The 19595-nt window shown below is 41.1% G+C and overlaps 1 protein-coding gene across 3 annotated transcripts; it reads left to right on the top strand.

The window, feature by feature from the left end:
- Positions 1-139: 139 nt before the first annotated feature.
- On the top strand, positions 140-17060 carry arfip1 (ADP-ribosylation factor interacting protein 1 (arfaptin 1)). Of its 3 annotated transcripts, XM_004568368.6 has the most exons (10): positions 140-426; positions 1758-2110; positions 7691-7792; positions 9993-10101; positions 10699-10800; positions 11554-11666; positions 11899-12120; positions 14271-14428; positions 14839-15013; positions 15103-17060. In XM_004568368.6, exons 2-10 carry the CDS (start codon positions 1760-1762, stop codon positions 15256-15258), a joined length of 1488 nt encoding a protein of 495 aa, XP_004568425.1. In that variant the 5' UTR covers positions 140-426; positions 1758-1759; the 3' UTR covers positions 15259-17060. The 3 variants fall into 3 exon arrangements, with proteins under 3 accessions (XP_004568425.1, XP_004568427.1, XP_004568426.1); XM_004568370.6 differs by lacking the exon at positions 1758-2110 and having other exon boundaries at positions 143-426; XM_004568369.6 differs by lacking the exon at positions 10699-10800 and having other exon boundaries at positions 149-426.
- Positions 17061-19595: the final 2535 nt, after the last annotated feature.

The following is a 19595-nucleotide window of genomic DNA, read 5'->3' as shown; positions in this document are numbered from 1 at the left end:
TGACGTTGAATGCTTTACAAACATATCGGTCTTCTTCTTATCTTATCCTTTTGCCTTAGATTATATGTCTCTACTCGGACCTAAAATAGATAATAAACGTATTACAAGCACCCGACACAAACTGCAAACAACACATTTTAACAGCAGGGGGAGAGCGCATCCCGCAAATGGTGTAGTTTGCTTCAGCTGACAGCAGAGGCCCAGCAGAGTGGAACAGTCTTTCCGGGCAGTCAAACAGCGAGTCTGGCGTCTTTGCCGAGAGCGAAAGACAGCCGATGATAAACTGCTAGTACATCTATATGCACCGTCTGCGTTAACAGCCCTTTGCGCTAAAACATCCAGTGCGGCCCGGTGCTGAGGATTTCAATAAGCATCTACAACGGCTAACGGGGCACAGCTAAAACAGTTAGCCGCATCCGCACACAGGTAACGTGAACTAAAGTTTTCTTCTTCCCTGTTTAATTGTTGCACGGATGTGCACCTCCAGCGAAGCTTGAAGACACTGTCAACTTTAAGTGCTTTCATTGGAAGTTTTTCCTTAGCTGCCTGTAGGCTTGTTAGCTACTTAACGCTAGCTAACTACACGTCAACAGCTGCGATAGATTCACGTTAAGTCAAATTAGTGGGCAGCTCAGAGCTAACCGACTAGCGGGTAAAGCTAGGGAACGGTTTGGTTGATGCATACTTATCACTTTTATTATGTTGCAATCTCAATAAATGAAATGAATTAGCTGCATTATATATTTGGTCTGGCAAGTTTGTTTTTTTTAATCACTTGTGAACAGCCTTGCAGCAAGTCACGTGACTGCACTTCAACAGGTAACCTTGATAAACTCGACTCTGTTCCGGGTAGTACTAGCAGCATCCACGTCGATTTCCACAATGTCATAAAGGCTATAAACCTGACGCGGTTAACATTATGTGAAAGGTGCACTTTGTTTCCGGCAGAGAGCTGAAAATCTGGAAATTATCCAACAGTTCTCTAATGTCGGAGGTAGTTGCTCCAGTATCACAGGTGACAGCTAACAGCCTGTAGACGTACCTGTAGTTTTACAGGTACGCTTTAAAATGCAAGGTAAAATTCAATCGAAATTTACCTTAGAATAAATAATAAATAGAACTGTAAAATCCTGTTGTGAGTTCTGGTTAGGGATTGGATTACACAGCTGCTCCTGAGTGTAGTTTAAAAATGGTGTCTATATGTGAGCCACTTCACTTTCCTGTTGTGCAAGTGCTTTCATCAATAACAGAACCCCAGTTTGTGCCTCTCACATGCATTCGACTCAAAGTTCAAACATGGCCATTCGATAGACACATTAATGTGCTGGAACTGTAGGACATACACCACAATTACAATTGGTCTTTACATGTGCCTGATAGGCAGACTATTCAGAGGTCTGGACTGGGGCAGATAAGGAAGTATAGTACATGGATGTGCTGTAGGCGTGGCCCAGAGTATGTATTGTGCAGCCTCAAATCCCACTACTCGTTTAAACAATGTGAATTTAAACGATTCTTACTTTGTACAAAAACATGACTTTGTATAAAGTTAGGAAACCGTTATTGTGATTCCCTGGTGTCGTATTTAATAAAAAGTAATCACTCAGTGAGATACAGATACACAAAGAAGACCATGAGAAGTCCTAAAATACCTTACAAGCAGCAGTTAACTAATTTCCCTTTGTTAGTAGGGGCACTATAAGCAGTCAGCCAGCTTCGTGGGACTTTTTCATACTTGCCTGTCTGTCTGTTTCCAGGTATGTCTGAAGTTAGTCTTGAGGCAGAGTCGGGGAAGACCTCATCCGAGGAGCCTCAGATGGATTGTGAGGAGGATGGCAAAGCAGAGGAGAGTTTGAGCAAGGAGTTAAAGCAGGAGAGCGTAGACAGCAGCAGTGTCAGGGAGGACGATGTGATGTACGACATTGACATTAACAGTGATGAAGAGAATGCAGAAAGCAGTAACAGGAAGGGACAGAAGCCGCATGATGAGGGCATTCAGAGCGAGACTTTGGCGTCTGGTCGTGTAGCCGATAGGGGACACGAGACGAAACGCAGCATTGAAACGGCTGAAACACCACAGGAAAGCGGAGATACTCACACTGAAACAAAGGTGACATTTACCTTCACTCTGAACAATCGACCTGTCCTGGCACTTCCTCTCTGCTCTCGCTCATGTTGCCATTTTGTCCTTGATTTGCTGTTGCGGTGGCGGTATTCTTCCTATATAATCAGGTTAAATATTGTTGCGGAGCTTTATTAGAAGTAATCCAAAACAAGAGACTGCGTTATTGTGTAGAGTGATTGTGTTTGTTTCCCTCTTTTTACGTTTGCTTTGTTTCATCTTCCACTTGCTTTGCAGGAGTTACAAATTAGCTGGTTTTCTCTCTGTTGGTGGTGCGCTTGGTTTTCTCACTAGTTACCAAGTGTTGCTTTGTAATGTGTTTGAGGATCATCAAAGCCTCGTGCACTCTGCTCTTTTGGCTTACAGCAAAGTGATTGCTAAGAAAAGAAATGAATTTCTGTTTATTACTTTGTATTATTGCAAATATACATGTGTTACAAAGTGCTGATTTGTCATGGTTATCCCCTGCTGGCTGGTAAGTATGAATCTATGCATATTTTGCCTTATTTAGATTAACTGTTAACTGAAGGTTAATGTGCGAATGACACAGTTTCCTCCACTTTTTTTGCTAAGTTGGGCATTCTTACATCTCTTGAGTTCTGCACATGCCGGTCACATGGTTGGCTAGAGAGATTTGGAGTCCTGACTGAACGTTCACAGGCAATCCCACATTTATTGTTTCTGGAATGTGACTCCTTAGGTTGTTGTTTTGTGTTCAGTTTCAGGCTCAGCGCCAGCATTGAATGTGGCATCCCAAGAATTTCATATCAGAAATTTTAATTGTTCTTCCCATTTTCCTTTAGTCACCCTGCATACTTTTGACGTAGACACATTTCAGGTTTTGCTTATTTATTTTTTTGGTGGTGGGGTGTTTTTGTTTGCAGTTTGAGCACAACATTGCGCAACGCTAATGTGTCACGTTCGTCTGTAGTTTGCAAGACGCCATTAGCTGACACAGCTAATTGGACAGTAAGCTTATTGTTATTATCCATCCCTCCCTCTTACATCATCTTGATCTGAATCCAGGTTACTGAACCGTAGGGAATGGCAACCTATGACATGCCATACCTTGTCCATTTGCACGCCTGACTCATTTGCAGCCAGTGGAATAACACTGTTAGCCAGTTTTTCTGCAGACTGTGGGTGTGATCATTTTTGCCTCAAGGCCCCTGATAATTTGTTGTTCTGTGAATCGTCTCTTTATGTTTTGTTTTGGGGGTTTTTGTTGGGATTTTTTGGATAAAAAGAGTCATTAATATGGATGCATGGACAGCTAGAATTTGCTGCTAAAAGCACCAATAACAGAACTAGTCAGCAAATTTATTTACACATGTTCTTGTTCTCTGTTTGTTATGGGAGATGTACCTTTTTCAGGCAAATGGTTTGAACCTGAGTGGAGCCAGTCTTACCTGCAGCTGGTAGTTGGATAAGCAGAGCAGTGCTTATCTGTGCTGCCTGCCTGCCTGCAGGTTTCCTATGGCCTTTAAGTATTAATGTGCCAATCACATGGTGCAGCCAGCAAAGCAGTGTCTTTATCGCCCATCCCATCCTGTTTTTAATGTGTTATACTGTGGATCAATAAGTGAAGCAGACGATTCTGTTTTTGATCAACTATTTTGATTTCCATTCACTCAAACACACTAAACTATTTTACATCAAGTGTTCCCCTTGAGACAAAATGTGATCAAAGCAAAATGCCAAATCTATGGCTTTGCAAAGTATTTGAAAATGGTATAAAGTGGTTTACACACCATAGCTGTTGTAAGTAAAAATGGCTCACTGCAGCTTCCAGTATATCTTATTTAGTTGCATTACAAGCTGCAGTCGAATTCACAAGTCATAATTAGAGCTGGAAGTTCTCACAGGTGATGGTATATGTTAGAGTGAAACCTGAGCCATGAAGTTCAGACAGTTGGCACTAGTCCTTTGGTTATGATTGTGTCAAAGCACAGACCTGAGGGCAGAAGGTGTGCAGAGGATGTTGGGTTCTATCATTCTCAAACAGAAGAAGTTTGGAAACACCAAGAGTCTTTGTAAAAACGGGTCAAAAGAAGTAATTATAGACAGAGGGCCTCAGTCGAACAGGTATCCAAGAATCCAGTCTAGTCTGTTTTGGTCCATTGTGAACGACGTTCGAATAGAGGGGGGAAAATGGTGCAGCAGTCACCGATCGAGCCTGCTGGGAGACGCATACCGGTAAGCAGATCTTAACAAGGAGAAGCAAAATCCTCTGTCCTGAGGAACCAAAGAGGGAAATATCTACCCACAATTCCTAAAGACGTGTGTGGAGAAAAACCTGACACTGACCACCACCTCATTATTACGACCCCTATGCTGAAACGTGGTGGTGGCGGCATCATGCTGTGGGAATACTTTGAAGCAACAGGCCCTTGCAGATGTATGCAGATAATGTAGTGCAAGCCTGGATTGAATTTATTTCTCAGGATCTCAGGCTGTGTTCAAAGTTTATATTTCATGAACACAATGCCCTGGTGAGAAAACACAGGAGTGGCTTTGGCTGTTGCGACCCAGCTAGAGTCCAGACCAGAATCTCTGAAGAGACCTGAAAATGGCTGTGTGTCCAAAAACACGTGCCAAGTTTGTAGGATGACTTTCAAATAGTGTTGAGGTAGAGCTGGGCGATAGAACGATAACGATATGTATCGCGATATAACTTTTACTCGATAGAGAAATTAAGCTATCGCGATAGACCTCGCCGCTCTTGTCCTCTTAAAAAAAAAAAAAGGTCAGCCAATCCAAATTAAGTAGCGCAGAGCCGAACCAATCACAGCCGCAGCGTCACGTCGCGTGACTTGTTACGTACCGCACAAGTGCCAAGCCGCACGTGTGTTTGTTTGGGAAGCAGCCAGCGCGTAATGGAGGAAATGAGTGCGCCGACTAGAAAAATCAACAGAGCGTGACCGAAGAGAAAACAGATGCTGGTTCCAATGCCGGAGAGATTGTCGAACGGAAGAGCCATAGAAGTTCCGTAGTGTGAAGGTATTTCGGCTATTTCAAGTCTGACAAAAAACAGAGTAGCGTGCACTGTAAATGTGCCGAAAGCAAGTCTGGAAATACAATAAACTGGTGCATGCGTCACACTGTGCGCCACGTTATTGTTTCAGTGAAATGAATTTCTACAATACTGTTACTGTTAATTCTACTCTCTGCAGTGTTTAAATGCTTACATATACACACAGTTACTGTCCCTCCACACATACGACTCGGTTCTGCTTCTATGCCCCAGCTTTGTTTACTTTTTCCCACCGAGGCTTCTAGACTTCTGATTGGCCAATATTTCTGCACGGTTAGGAATCTAGCGCCACCTGCTGCTTTGGCATGTTCATAGCAGCGTTTTCCTTCATTTCTGCCTTTATGTGTGGACGGGATTATTTTTTAAAACGAAAACGGAAAATCTCCGTTTTCAAAAATACCCGTGTACGTGTGGACGTAGCCTCAGTCTCTGACTGGAAGCGCTAATTCGTCATTCGGCTTTTGTCAGACTAAAGTAACTGTTAAAACTGTTTGAAAAGCTCAGCTATACAACAAGGAGAGATTGAGAATTTCCTTTTAGTTCTCAGTTTATTTGATATTGACAAAAGTTAGTCAGTTTTGTCTGTTCTTCTGTAAAACAAACTAAGATTTATTTTTAGAATTAATATTTTGCTTCTAAGTGGAATTGACAATTTAGTCTGTTTCGTTTGTTCTATTTTGAAACTTAAACGCTTTAGCGGCTGCCTTTTGTGTAGTTTGCAATATTTGCCTTTATTTATCTGAAAAAGTCTCATGTTCCTTAAGTACATCTACCCTGTTGAACTTATTATGGGAAATAAATATTTAAATAAAAACAAGCTGCTGATTATTTCACATTTTACTTGTGAGCAACGGCACATTTAAATCTTACAAATATAGTTATTTGGCTTATATCGTGATAGATATCGTTATCGCCTGAAATGAAAAAAACATATTGTGATATGAAAAAATCTCATATCGCCCAGCTCTATGTTGAGGCTATAGTGGCTCCCAGATACCCTGTCATGGGATATTTCAGTGTTATATTTTTTGATAAATGTACCAAACATTCCCTTTCTTATTGTGAAGTATTGTGTGTGTGGGTTGATGAGAGGGAAAATGCTGTAGGGGTCAATATAAACTTACCGTTGTGTTCTCACAGTGAAACCACTCAGCCTGTTAAGACAGGAACCGGCTCCTCTTACCAGCTGATCTGGATACTACTTGCATTATTTAGAAAGGGGTCAAGATTCATAAATAAAATATCTTGCTCAAAGATGCAAATTCCCCTGTACTGATTATAAAAACACCTCACTTTAAATGCTTTTTTCCCCCACACACTAACATTCACAGGCCTCATAAAAGCTTCCATACAGAATGTCATAGTGATTAGGTCAGTGTCCCAGTTTTCAGGTCCACAGTGATTAGGCCATAAAAAAGTACTAAAACTAGCACAGCTGTATCTTCATCCTCCAACTGCAGGCAGATTATTATAGCTTAAACCAAAGTGATGTGGCCATAAACTGTCTCCACCCTGCGGTTTGCTCCGAGGTTGAGCTAAACAAGCCAATGTGTCACTGCATCATGATTAAGGCTACGATTTCTATTTTTCATGGCGAATAAAATGAGGACTGCCACATGATTATTGTGAGAATTGAGTTTTGTTCGATGCTTATTCCAGCTGGATAGGGTGAGCTAATGCTCACGTGGACATAGCCACAAAATTTGGGTATTGTCTGTTTAAGGCATTGCAGTGGCAGATATTAGGAGATGTGGAAGGCCACTGATGATGCATTCTATTCTGTGTAGCTTTAAGAAGTAATGTTGTGAAATAGGGGAGTGTGGAAAGCTGATGCCGGTTGTTGTTGCACAAAAACTTCATATCCTGATCGGTGCTGAAATCAATCAAAGCAACGATCTTAAATCTAATCGTAAATGAAATCTTTTCATCCTGTCTTGATAATCAGTGAAGAAAACTGTGAGAGGAGGATGGGTTGATCAGTGTCGTGGTGATGCAGCATGGTTTAGGTATGTTAATGTAGAATAGTCAAACTGACCATGTTAAGTATTTGTTGAGGTTAAATATTAAAAAAGCAGTTTAATAGTCAAATTGTTATTTATATGTCACTGAATGTGAACAAAAGTGCTTAAGTTACAGAAAAAACCCCACTAAACTTCACTTGAAACTCTTACAACTATATAACCTGCAACAACTGCTGTGTTCTTGGATCTTGGCTATGAGTACATACAATCACAAAATGAACATGCTGTTGGCCATTTAGACTATAACGCACTTGGAAGATGTTTACTTAAAATTATAAATCCAGTGAGAAATAGGGGGATTTTTTTTTTCTTCCTATTGACTTCTGTATATTAAACTTATTTTCAACCAGATGATGAGTCGCCCCCTGCTGCCCATTTGAAGGACGCAGCTCCTCAGCACTAGCTTAATTTTAAGCCCTCGACGATGCCTCTCTTATTTACAGTCTATGATATCCAGTCTCCTCTTTTTTTCCTTGAGAAATAACCTGCTTCATTTAACCATCCTTATTGCAGGAGAGCACAATGGCCGAGGAGTCCCACAGAAGCACAGCGGCGGAGATCCCCGTCACCAGCAATGGAGAACTAGAGCAGAGCCCCGAGTCTGTATTCAGCAGGGTAAGAGATGAGCTTAGTTTCATTAAACCTTAAAAACTGTGCAAATATCTATGAAGAGTATGTGTCACAAAACAAGGGAAACTTGTATAAAGGGATGTATTTGCTATTTTTAACAACTGATATTTAGTTTGCCACGATTTCTAAAAAAGAGCATCAACTGTACACTTTGGAGCAGCTCTAAGTGGCAGATGTTTGAGGGTAAATTAATTTAAGGCAGTCAAGCAGTGATGTAATGGTACAGTAAAGAAAAGCACTTTCCACCAATCACATACAGACCCCAGACACATTTCTTTCTCATCAGTCTGAGAGTTGGCAGTGGTTCCAGCTGATTGCTCCTTATAGCTCACAGTCACACTGCCAAGTCTGTTCAGCTCACAGACAGTATAAAACATGGACATAGCTACCGTCATGTCACCTGCGGTTCTCTGAAGTTCTGTTTTGAAACCTCAAACGAGTGTTTTCTCAGTTACCGTCTTGGTCGCGAGACATCAGATGTGACGAGATGGGGCGGGTCTGGCAGTGAAACCACTTCATCATTGGCTAATAACTTATGATTGACAAGCCCATGAGCGAGCAGAAAATACCCCAGCTAATCTTCTTTTTCACATATAATATGACCAAGTTTAACAATTTTATTTTTTTTTAGTCAGTGTGACACAAGAATGAGTGACTAACGAGTGAGTTCAGTAACAAAGTGTTTAGAGTTTGGGAAAGAGAGCCATTTTCCCATAGACTTCTATAGGACTGGAAGTCTTTTTGAAACCACAGCTATCGCCATCTGGTGGTCTTCAGATAGAGTGCAAGTTTTTAAGCACTTCAACGTTGGCCTTTTTCCAGTCAGACAGCTGTGTTCAGATTTTTTTATTTTTTTTTTTATTTTTTAACTGTCTATGGTGTAACCACAAGCATGTGTGGAACTTTAAAATGTTTAATCCTGATAAAATAACTTGCTGAGGCAGGAACTGATAAATTACCGGAAGGTTCTTACCTGGTTTCATCTGACTTGATTTAACTTGAATGTGAATGGAGGAATGAAATAAATATTCTTATATTACTTATTCGTAAAATGATAAAAACGTTTGATACATGTGTTCCATGCCACTTGAATCCTGCTGTGATAAATCAATGTAGAGCCTGCAGCGTCTACACAAGTGGCCAAGTCCTTTGTTAGTGTGTGACAAGTATTAAGCGGGATAGCCAGATATCTGGGGAGGTGCATGTCAGGTCGCACCATATGGCTTCATATACCTATAGTGTAGATCAGGGGTCTCCAGCTCCAGTCTTCGAGAGCTACTGTCCTTGACAGCTGAATCAAATGGTTGAATTACCTCTTCAGCATGCCATCAAGTTTGGCAAAGTCCTGGTAATGAGCCATTCACTTGATTCAGGTCTGCTGGAACAAGGATGCATCTAAAAGCTGCAGCACAGTAGCTCTTGAGGATTGGAGCTGGAGACTTGTGGTGTAGATGGTGATAGTCATGGAGGGAGTGGTCCTTTTGATTGGCTCTCGCTTTAGGAAGGCCTCAATATGTGTAATGGTGACAGGAAAACCATAACGCTCCATGTTTGTTTGTTTTTTTTTTTTTTATGGTCATGGTTGCTGGTGACCACATGGTCATAACTCTCCTGAACTTAAACACAACGATTCAGTGCTGAACGAGATGAATTGATCCTAGGCACGGCTGTTCGAGCTTTCTTGAGTGTGAGGTTAATTTGTTAGGAGTGGTGAATGTTTCACAAATTGTTGCGTGCCACCCTGTGTGTCTGCACTGTTAGTGGGCAAAAATATATTACATTAAAACTTTAGATGGTATAAAAGATTTAAACAGCTTGATAAACCACAGTGGAGGTTTTCTCTCTTCTCGACCATAGCTGTATTTCAAAAGTGACTCATAAATTTAGCTTCACTAAATCAGTTGTTAATGTGCGCACCCATAAGACCTTCTTCTGATTAAGCCTTTGGGGACACCCACCAATCATCTGTAGCTTCCACGCAAAGACTTCCTGTTCTGCTTGCTTGTCAGGAAGGCAACTAAAAGATGCTTAGAGAGAGCTAAACTGTTATCAGGGGATAACTGTAGGTTTCAGACTACAGAAGGAAGCTTCCAGTCCCTAAGAAATCAAGTCCAGATATGTTTTTATGTTTGTGTCTGTCAGGTCTACTTAAACTATTTTATCTTTGTTTTGTTTCCTCCCGTAGGACTCTTATCCCAGTGGCCCAGGGGCCATAAACCTTTCAGAGACTTGTGTCACATCAAGCAACTTTGCCTCAACCACGGAGGGCATCATTGAATCAGGACCATACAAAGGTGAGCCGTACTCTCCCCAGTTTTACGCCTGTTGCTTTGTGGACCGTTTCCTCACTATTCAGAGGTTTTATGAAGCAGCATCTCTGTCAGTGTGTTGTCAGGCTTTGTCAGCTTGTTACATTATTGGATTTTATTTGCAACATTCTGAGTTTACAAACCACCCATCTGTCCATGTTCCCACTGCCCCACTTTTGTTTTTGTTTTTTTTTAAATCTCTCTGAAATATAAAAGGTAGAAATTTGAATTTCTAAAGCTGGACATCTAATTGAATTTAATGAGTTTGCTGTGATCTTCACATCGTATCGCCCCATCTGCGTTTTATCATCATGTCCTTGTTACAAATGCAAATAAAAATCTCCCCATAGTGTGTAGAGCTGCTAGAGCCCATTCACCGCCATGTTGCCATGGCTATTTTCCATGTTATTTACACTGGCTGAGGTAGGCTTTTGTTCACAAGCACGTGAGCTTGGGGGGGCACAGGAAATAAACACCAGTGGGAGGGGAGGGGGGGCACAGGAAATAAACACCAGTGAGAGAGTCCCCCTTATACTTGTGCTGGAAAAAAGGTAACGCACTAATGATAACTCTATCTCCCAGGGTCAGCAAGCCTGCCCGCATCTCCCGTGTCACCTGTAGCTCCCAGCTCGGCTGTTGCCAGCCGCCTGGCGCGCTCTTCCAGCGATAGTCAGGCTGAGAAAGGTACCTCGAAGCGATGGTGTATGAATCAGATGAAGCAACACCATTTTCTACGCAAAATTAACCACAATCTACTTTACCGCCTTTGGTTCTCACCAGGTCCTTACCTGCTCTTTATTCCTACAGGCTGTGCTTCGTTGCAAATCAAACCTTTCCTCTCCCTTCCTGTTTGTTGGCTCTTCAAACTTTGCCTTTGCATAAGACCGGGCTAACATAAGTAGTGTTATGCTTTGCACTGGCAATCGGTGAGCATTTAAATACCCTTTAGAGTCCTTTTACTGAGGTCTACATGTCAGAATGTCTAGATTTAACTTCTTGATACCTTTACATTTGCTTGGCTTGGAGAAAAAAACTGCCTGCAAATTTAATCTCAGTGGGTTTTCCTGTATGCAGCCTTTGTCCTCGCGTAATGTGGCACCCGGCATGTCTTTATGGAGCCTCAAAGCTGCCATCATGTTTTTGAAAGGCGGTCAGATGAGAGAAAATGGAATAAATCAAAACGTTCTTCACTGCTTTGACATTTGATTTTAAAACTATCACTTAAAGCTACTGTAGCTGACCTTTTTATTTACCTTCAGATGATGACCACCTTCTACAGTTTCATCAGCTCTGGAGCTCCGTATCTTTCAGCATTTCTCTAGACCCAAAACAAAATGAAGCTCCTGTCATTTACAATATTTTAATGCTGTAGAGTTAATTTCAGATGGGCTGTTCATAGATATCACTTTGCTAAGTGAATAACTTTCAACTCTCCAGGCTCGATGACAGCACAGCCAAAGAGCGGAGCGGTGGTGCTTTCAGAAGACTTAAAGAATCCAGCGATGGAAAAACTGGACTTAGTGAGGAAGTGGAGCATCAACACATATAAAGTAAACCTCTCTTTAATTGATTTATTATTATGTCCTTTTTCTAACCTCCTGCTTCTTCTTCTTCCATTTGTAAACTGGGATGTTAGGAGAGTGATCGACATTCTGTCACTTTAGACGTTATTGTGACTCCACTCTTAAGTAGAAACTCCCAGCTGTCCCTGTTCTTATGTTTAAATTTCTGTTTCTCTATTATTTGCTTGTTTTGTTTCAACAATCCTCCTGTCCTCCACAGTGTACCCGGCAGATCCTGTCAGAAAAGCTGGGTCGCGGCTCGCGGACCGTGGACCTGGAGCTAGAGGCCCAAATCGAAGTCCTCCGTGACAACAAGAGAAAGTACCAGCATGTGATCAAGCTGGCTCAGATGCTGGCCAGTCAGCTCTCCCAGATCATGCAGACACAGAGGCAGCTGGGAGATGCCTTCGCCGACCTCAGCCTCAAGACACCGGAACTCCACGTGAGTCCCCATAAAATCTGAAAACCGCCAGACTGGATTTAATACAGTTTAAAAAAAAAAAAAAAATCCTACAGAAGCTATTGGCTTGTGATCCGTCTGAGGGCTCTGAGCTTTCTTTGGGTTTTTGAGGTATGTCAAACATGAAGCCAAAATTTTCAGTGTCGTGAAGGTGGTTCTGCTTCAGAGTGTCTAGATCACCATAGCAGCTCATGCTCAACATATAACCTTGTCCAGAGGTTATGAGTTTAATTTTAAAGATGCTTTCAGTACACAAGCAGATTGGTTTTGCGTGTGTGATTTTAATTAATTTGTTTTTTTTTAAATGAATATCTGCTATGAGTGAGATATAGATCATCTAGAGCCATATTTTACTGACATCACAATAAGTCCTTCTGTGACGTTACAGCAGCACAACCTGTCTATGTTGCATTGGCGCTGTAATTTGCATGTCTTCAGTGAGGCAGGAAAGCCATTAATATGTTTTTCTGCTTGCTCCTCCTATCCTGCTGCGTCTGTTTTGTATTGTTGAATCTGCAGCTTATAAAACACTGATCAGAAAACTTGATCGGCAAGATTGGATCCCATTTCACTTTGATCTGGTCTCTTTCAGAACGCTATGGGACAGCGTCAGACCTGATATGAACTGAGTAGCCTTTAATTTTCATGCCATTTTTTTGTATGAAGTTTGAAGCTCTGATGATTAGAGATCCAGTTAGAAGTAAACAGTAGCAGTGGGCAGTAAAGGTTTTCTGCAGCAGTACTGTTGCTTTCTTGAAATATTTATTTATTCATTCATTCATTTATTTATTTTCTATAGACCTTGATCAGCCATTATCCTCTTATGTCCTTTTGTGCAGAAGTACAAAAACACATCAAATGTCCGCTGCATTAGAGACTAAGTTAACAAAGAGAGGTTTTATTCTTTTAGGTCATATTTGTTGTTTTACTTTCTAGTATTTAGAGGAATCTTATGTGACAGCATGCACACATTAGTTAACCTCCTAAGACCCAAACTCTTCCACGGCATGCATTTTTAGTTTCTCTTCGATATTTGGGCATATTGGGACCAGATGAAAGTAAAAACAAAGAATTACCAGTTTTTTTTGTTTTGTTTTTTTTAAACCTATATTTTTGTTTCTAAGAAAAATGAGAGCCACATGTGAGGATATTTGTTTAAAATTTCGATAGAACAGTAGCAGTATAATGTCCTCATAAGTGGATATCAGGTGCTTGTACAGCAAAATTGAGTATTTTGGTCTAAATAACCCAAAATGTGATGTCCAAATATGTGGATGCCAGGTCCTAGGACATAGGTGTCAAACTCTGGCCCGCGGGCCAAATTTGGGCAGCCTAATTACATTTGGCCCGCGAAGCCATACCAAATTACTATTAGAGCTGGCCTACTGATATTATACAGCTAATATATATATTGTTTAGTATTAAGCTTTGCTTGTTCCATATTCAGGTTTTCAGCAAAACGTGTTTGAGTCCATAAGAAAAGATTCATTCTTATATCTGGAGGAATAAATATATTTCAATAAATATTAACATTATCCCGCGACTTTGTTCCAGTTTTGAATTTTGGCCCACTGTGTATTTGAGTTTGACACCCCTGTCCTGGGAGGTTAAGAGTTGTCCACCATTATTAGATGTGATACACTGGTTGCTAGGGAACAATGTGTATTCCCTCGACTGAAACCAGTGCTTCTTTTTTCAGGTTGCTTTCAGTCACTGGTTGAAATCGGTAGCAAAGAAGTTGGTTGTTTGCCAGCAGTTTGCCACAGCTGAATTTAGCTTTTACCCCTCAGCCCTAAAAGGCTGAGGGTTATTGCCGCACCGCCGCGTGGGCGGCGTGGAAACCTAAGTTGGTGAATGCGTGAAGCTTGTTGTATTTAGTTATGGTGGTGATAATTCATCTTTAGAGGCTGCAGTTTGGGGTCATTTGAAAAAAGTGAAATCAGAGCTCTTTATTGCATTGTGTAATGCTGAACTTTAAGTTAATTGAACTTTCACGATGCCTTAAGTCTGCATTTTTCAAAATAAGTTTGTGTGTTAGTCAATTAAATTTGTGGAAGGTCACAGCTTAAACCTGTGTGTTTAAATTTTAATTTGGTGCAATAAACACAAATAATTGTGCCTGTTCTTTTCAGGAGGAGTTTGGATACAACGCTGAAACCCAAAAGCTGTTGTCCAAAAACGGAGAGACGCTGCTGGCTGCCATCAACTTCTTCATCTCCAGTGTGAACACGCTCGTGGACAAAACAATCGAAGACACCATGATCAATATCAAACAGTATGAAGCTGCAAGGTAATGTGCACACAGGCTTAGTTCTACTTCTGCACCAAACAGACTTTTATTTAATTGTGAGACACAAGGCTTTGGCTGGATGCCCACGGAAACGTCTTTCTCTAAAGTTCAGACATATAAGTTGTTGTGTTTAATTTGATGAATTACCATTTTAATTAAATTGGACAGTTTTAATTGTGGACAAATTGAGTTGTGTTTAAGCTGCTGCCGGAGATTCAGGTTGTTGAGGTTGCGGAAAAACAGACTCAAGGACAGCTTTTACATAAGGGCAATATTTAATAATAAATTTACGATGCACTAATGTAAAACTTTTTGTACAAAAAAAAAAAAAAAAAAAAAAAAATTATTGTTGATTCAGTTGACGCAGTTTGCGTTTTTCTGATGTGGTTTATATATTTAAACACTCCTAGGGTTGAGTATGATGCATACCGTACAGATCTGGAGGAGCTGAATCTGGGGCCGCGTGACGCCAACACCGTGCCGAAGATCGAGGTGTCTCAGCAGCAGTTCCAGACCTACCGCGAAAAATACGAGAGGATGCGAAACGACGTCTCCGTTAAGCTGAAGTTCCTGGAGGAGAACAAGGTTGGTTAGGTGCTAGCTCGCTCTACATATCACTGCCCACGTGTTAACTTTCAGCTAATTGTGTCGCTTTTTTGCTCCTGTTGTCTCAGGTGAAAGTTCTGCATAATCAGCTCATCCTGTTCCACAATGCCATCGCTGCATACTATGCTGGAAATCAACAGCAGCTGGAACAGACACTCAAGCAGTTCCACATCAAGTTGAAAATGCCAGGCGAGGACAGTCCATCTTGGCTGGAAGAGCACTAATCATTCCTTTTCGGCTCCATTTGACAGGACATGTCAAATTTACAGAGAAACTACAGGAGCTTTCTTCCCTCTTTAATGCTATTCTCGCTGCTTTTCGAACTTTGAGAACTGTAAATGAAAATAATGCAAAAACGAAAAAAAAAAAACCTCCCACATTCCATTTGTCTTTGTTAAATCGTTTTCCTTCTTTTTGGTTATTTCACATCATTGAAACACGCACTTTTGCACTGTTTGACAGATGTGTCAAACAGATGTTGCTGCAGTAAACGCGTTTGGAAACTCTACATGGCCTTTTGTATTCCAGCGTATGATTGTTGTATCCCAGCACAGTGGACATGTTGGCTTTGTAAAGTGGGGCAGCTATGGGATCAAAACAACTGCCGTTTTACTCACATTCTTTATACTGCTCTTATCAGCCGATGAATGCTTTGCAAAAGATAAGCAGGAAGCTTTTTTTTTTTTTTTTTTTAAATGCAAATCCTTTAATGAATTGATCAATTTTACTCACAAACTCTGATTAAAGTGGTAGTTTGATATTTTGGGAATTTGCTTTCTTGCCGAGGCTCATGTAAGATCTGCTCTGTCCTCTCAGTTTAAAGCCAGCAGCCGGTTAGCTTAGGATAAAAACTAGACACGAGGGTAGCTTTACTCTTTCCACCGGTTAGAAAGGAACCTGCCTCCTAATACCTCTAAAGTTCATGAATACAGAAAGCCAAAGTGTATGAAATCAAGGTGTGCTTGTGCAGAGGTAAAACCAGGCAGCCATGTTTCTGATTGTGAATTTTATGCTAAGCTACTGTAACTGACTTCTTCCTCTGGATGAGCTAGATGGCTGTCCATCCCCACATTTGTGCAAAAACCAAAGTTTTCCCAAATGTTTGAAACACTCCGTGCAAAGAGATGGCAGTTCAGATGACCTTTACACAATCCCTCTGTTTTTAGGACTTCTGGGGGTTTTATTGTTGTTGTTTTGTCTACATTTAGGGCTCGCGGTTGAATGGGTAAAAGTGTTGATAAAATGAAGGATCAGCCTTATGTGAATAGATGTGCCTTGATTTCTTGAATTGGTTCTCCTCAAATCCATGCTGTCTGGTCTTCTTGTTAAAAGCAGGTGTGCTCGCTACCAGTGTTCAGAGAATGGAGCAAACGAGCACCTTCCACCCTCTGAGATGGATCCTGTACAATTTTACACGTTTAAACGCAGCACAAATAAAAGGAAAACTCCAGTACCTTAGTGAAGACGTGCTGTTCTCAAACATACTTATCCATATTGCACACGTGCACATTTCTGAAATTGAGATCAAAAACTTGTTAGAAGTGTGTGACATGTACGTTTTAAACCAAAATGCAATTAACTTGAGAGATATTGTCTTTTGTAAATTTAAACACCAGCATTTTTTTGCATAGGCTGCGTACGGTTTCCTTCGATGGGCTGTGCGAAAGTATGATTATTCCAAAGGGGACGTTCTGTCTGCTAGTGTGGTCCTCACTTTGTGGATTTGTACTTCTCCTGTGGCTCGCTATAGCAGTGTGAGAGCGTGAATCTTGTACAACAATCTGTTCCTTAAAATAGATGGCTATATATTTTTAATCTCTATTTGATTTTTAGTATGACAAAAATGCTGCCCTTTGGCGTTGTTTTCCTAAAGACCTGCATAATGGTGTGCTACTGTGGTAGCACCGTGTCACAGTGGGCATCTACCTTTGTAATAATGAAACATTAACAAATGTTGAGTTAAAAGGACTCTGAATGTTGTGTAACCTTTTTGGGGGGGGGAAATAAAACATTTTTAAAAAAAGTGTCTCCAGAGTTCAGTGTTGGTGCTGTAATTGGGGGTAATGGTAGTAGCTTGTATAGAAAGTCACCACCAGGGGCCAACTAAAGAAAAGCAGGCCACTTTTGACCTGCCGGTGAAAATATATCCTTACGGGTTATTTATGCTTTTCTTTTTCTTTTTTTTCCCCCCCACCTTTCCTTTTCACACAGGCTGCTGTGATACATCAGTCTGCAGCCTGCTGCATTCTGACATATGGATTCAGATTGATGTAGTTTACCCAGCAGTTCTAGAGCGTGGAGCCATTTCACTGGGGCTTGTCTGCGTTTACTTAACTCCATGTGCTTTCAGATCCCTCTGTAGGTTTTCACAATGATGAGCCCACCACACCCACAATTATACATTTGGCAGGATCCGGTTAATCCTCGGGGAAACGCTTTGAGGATGTTCATCACAAAATCAGTGACATGTTTTATCTGCAGGCACAAATGAGGCCTTTCAGTGTCCCATGCCAACAAATGAAGTCTTGGAAATGTTTTCCATTGCTGGGGGGGGGAAGGAATCTCATTCACGTTTTTGACTTTCACAAAGTAGGAACCAATTAATCATTTTAAAATGCATTTTACATAAATTTTTTTTTTTAGCTAAACAAAATCTTGGTATTTTGAGAGCATTTGAAATGTGAAACTGTTAAAATAATTGGGAAATTCCTTTAGATTGAATTAAATGGAATAGTGCAGAAGATTCTGGGTTTCAGCTGAGGCCTGACTGTGTGAAGTTTGCACATTCTCCTCGAGTCTGTGTGAGCTCCCGCAGTCTAAACACGCATGTCACATCCACCATAGGGGTGGCTATGACATGCACATCTTACCTATGACTACTGGGACAGGGTCGGGTTGGATGGAAGTTAAATAATGTTGTAATTGTTTGATATCAGATTTATCAAAATATCACCCCCCCCCCCCCCCCCCCACCCCACCCCCCCAAAAAAGAATCTAAATTCAATAACTTATAACAAATTTACAAATTTTAATGTGCCTGCCTCTTTCCACAAATACATAGTCCCATACTAATGAAGTATCTACATTAAAGTGCAGGACCTATCGGTGACGTAACGAAGCTAGTAAAAAGTTGTGTGGTTCCAACGGTAGCTACGTTTAATTTTACTGAGCGTTATAATAACAGCGTGTCACACAACCTTTGTTTACAGTTTGCAAACTTAAGGAGTTAGGGAATGGCAGGCAGTGGATCAAACCACTGTGAGGTACATATGGGGGAGTCCGCCTTTAAAGAAACTTACACCCCCACCACCACTTCTGAAATACCTGAAATGGGAACCGCTTGTTTAGTAGCTGAAATAACAAATAATTAATGAAGCAAAAAAAAACAAAAAACAAATTGATTGAAATTGAAATGATTAGCTTATTTCTGAAAAGTTTAAGTTAGGTTTCTCAAAATTTCGACTTGCTAAAATAACGCCGATTTTTTTTTTTTAGGGTAAACTAGCAACATGTTAATTTTTCAAGTTTTTCTTTAGAGAAGATGTGTTGTGTGAAGTGTCTAAAGCAGGGGTCGGCAACCCGAGGCACGCGTGCCACAGTTGACACCCGAAGGGTGGACTGGCCATCGGGCATACCGGGCATTTGGTCTGTGGCCTGATGATTTTTATTTATTTATTTTTTGTAACCTTATAAACAATGAAAGTGGTGGATTGGCCAGATGCTGGTCGGTGTGTAAAAAACTAACTCAGTTGTTTGGTGGTGGCTATGGCGGAGCTTCCACAGATTCAGTAACATTAATAAGTGGTGGAGGCCAGCAGGTGGATGAGAGAAAGGGGAGGCAAGAGGAGAGACCCGAGGCGGCCCCGGTCCGAGTGTCAGGTGAACTGAACTTCAGGTAAGAAGTTATGACCTGCAGTCTATCTGGGTCAGATATAAACCAAGTTTAGGTGGAGTTTATTTTCGTTATGCTGACTTTTTACAGTCAGTTACAATACCTCGTACTGCCTGAGCTAGCATGACAGAGTTTCTATACAGCTGGGTTTGTGCTTTGATGTTACTGATAGTGAACTTTATTTTATTCATAAGGTTAGTAGAGTTGCCAACCGTCAGTAAATTACCTAAATTACGTGTTTGGTGTTGAGCTGAGAAGGGACACAGTTTGTCCCGTACTTCAGCTAGAATAGAAAAAGACACAAAGGTGGATTTATTCTGTTACTCCGCACAGCTGCCTCTTCTTCTCTCATTCTCTCCCCTCTCTCTGCTGTTGCTACTTCAATCATGAAACTGATCAATGATCAGCTGATTGGCTTTTCTCTCTTGTTTGTTTATCGCCTACTTTGCGCCAAAAAGAGGAAACCGCCGGATGTCGCGCTAAACAACAGCAGCACGTTTAAGTTTGATCAGGTGTTGTTAGAATTTAGCTGCTGTTTGCTGGAGCCACAGCTGTAAAACCTGCTGGTCATGATGTCGGTTTGGTTATCTGGTGAGAGGGAAACATGAAGATGAAACCAGGAGATGTCCTTACTGGATCATCAGAGCTGAACAGGTGATGGAGAAACAG

Source organism: Maylandia zebra, linkage group LG6 (genome assembly GCF_041146795.1).
Source record: "Maylandia zebra isolate NMK-2024a linkage group LG6, Mzebra_GT3a, whole genome shotgun sequence".
Lineage (NCBI taxonomy): Eukaryota > Metazoa > Chordata > Actinopteri > Cichliformes > Cichlidae > Maylandia > Maylandia zebra.
This window is presented reverse-complemented; position numbering and strand designations above follow the sequence as displayed.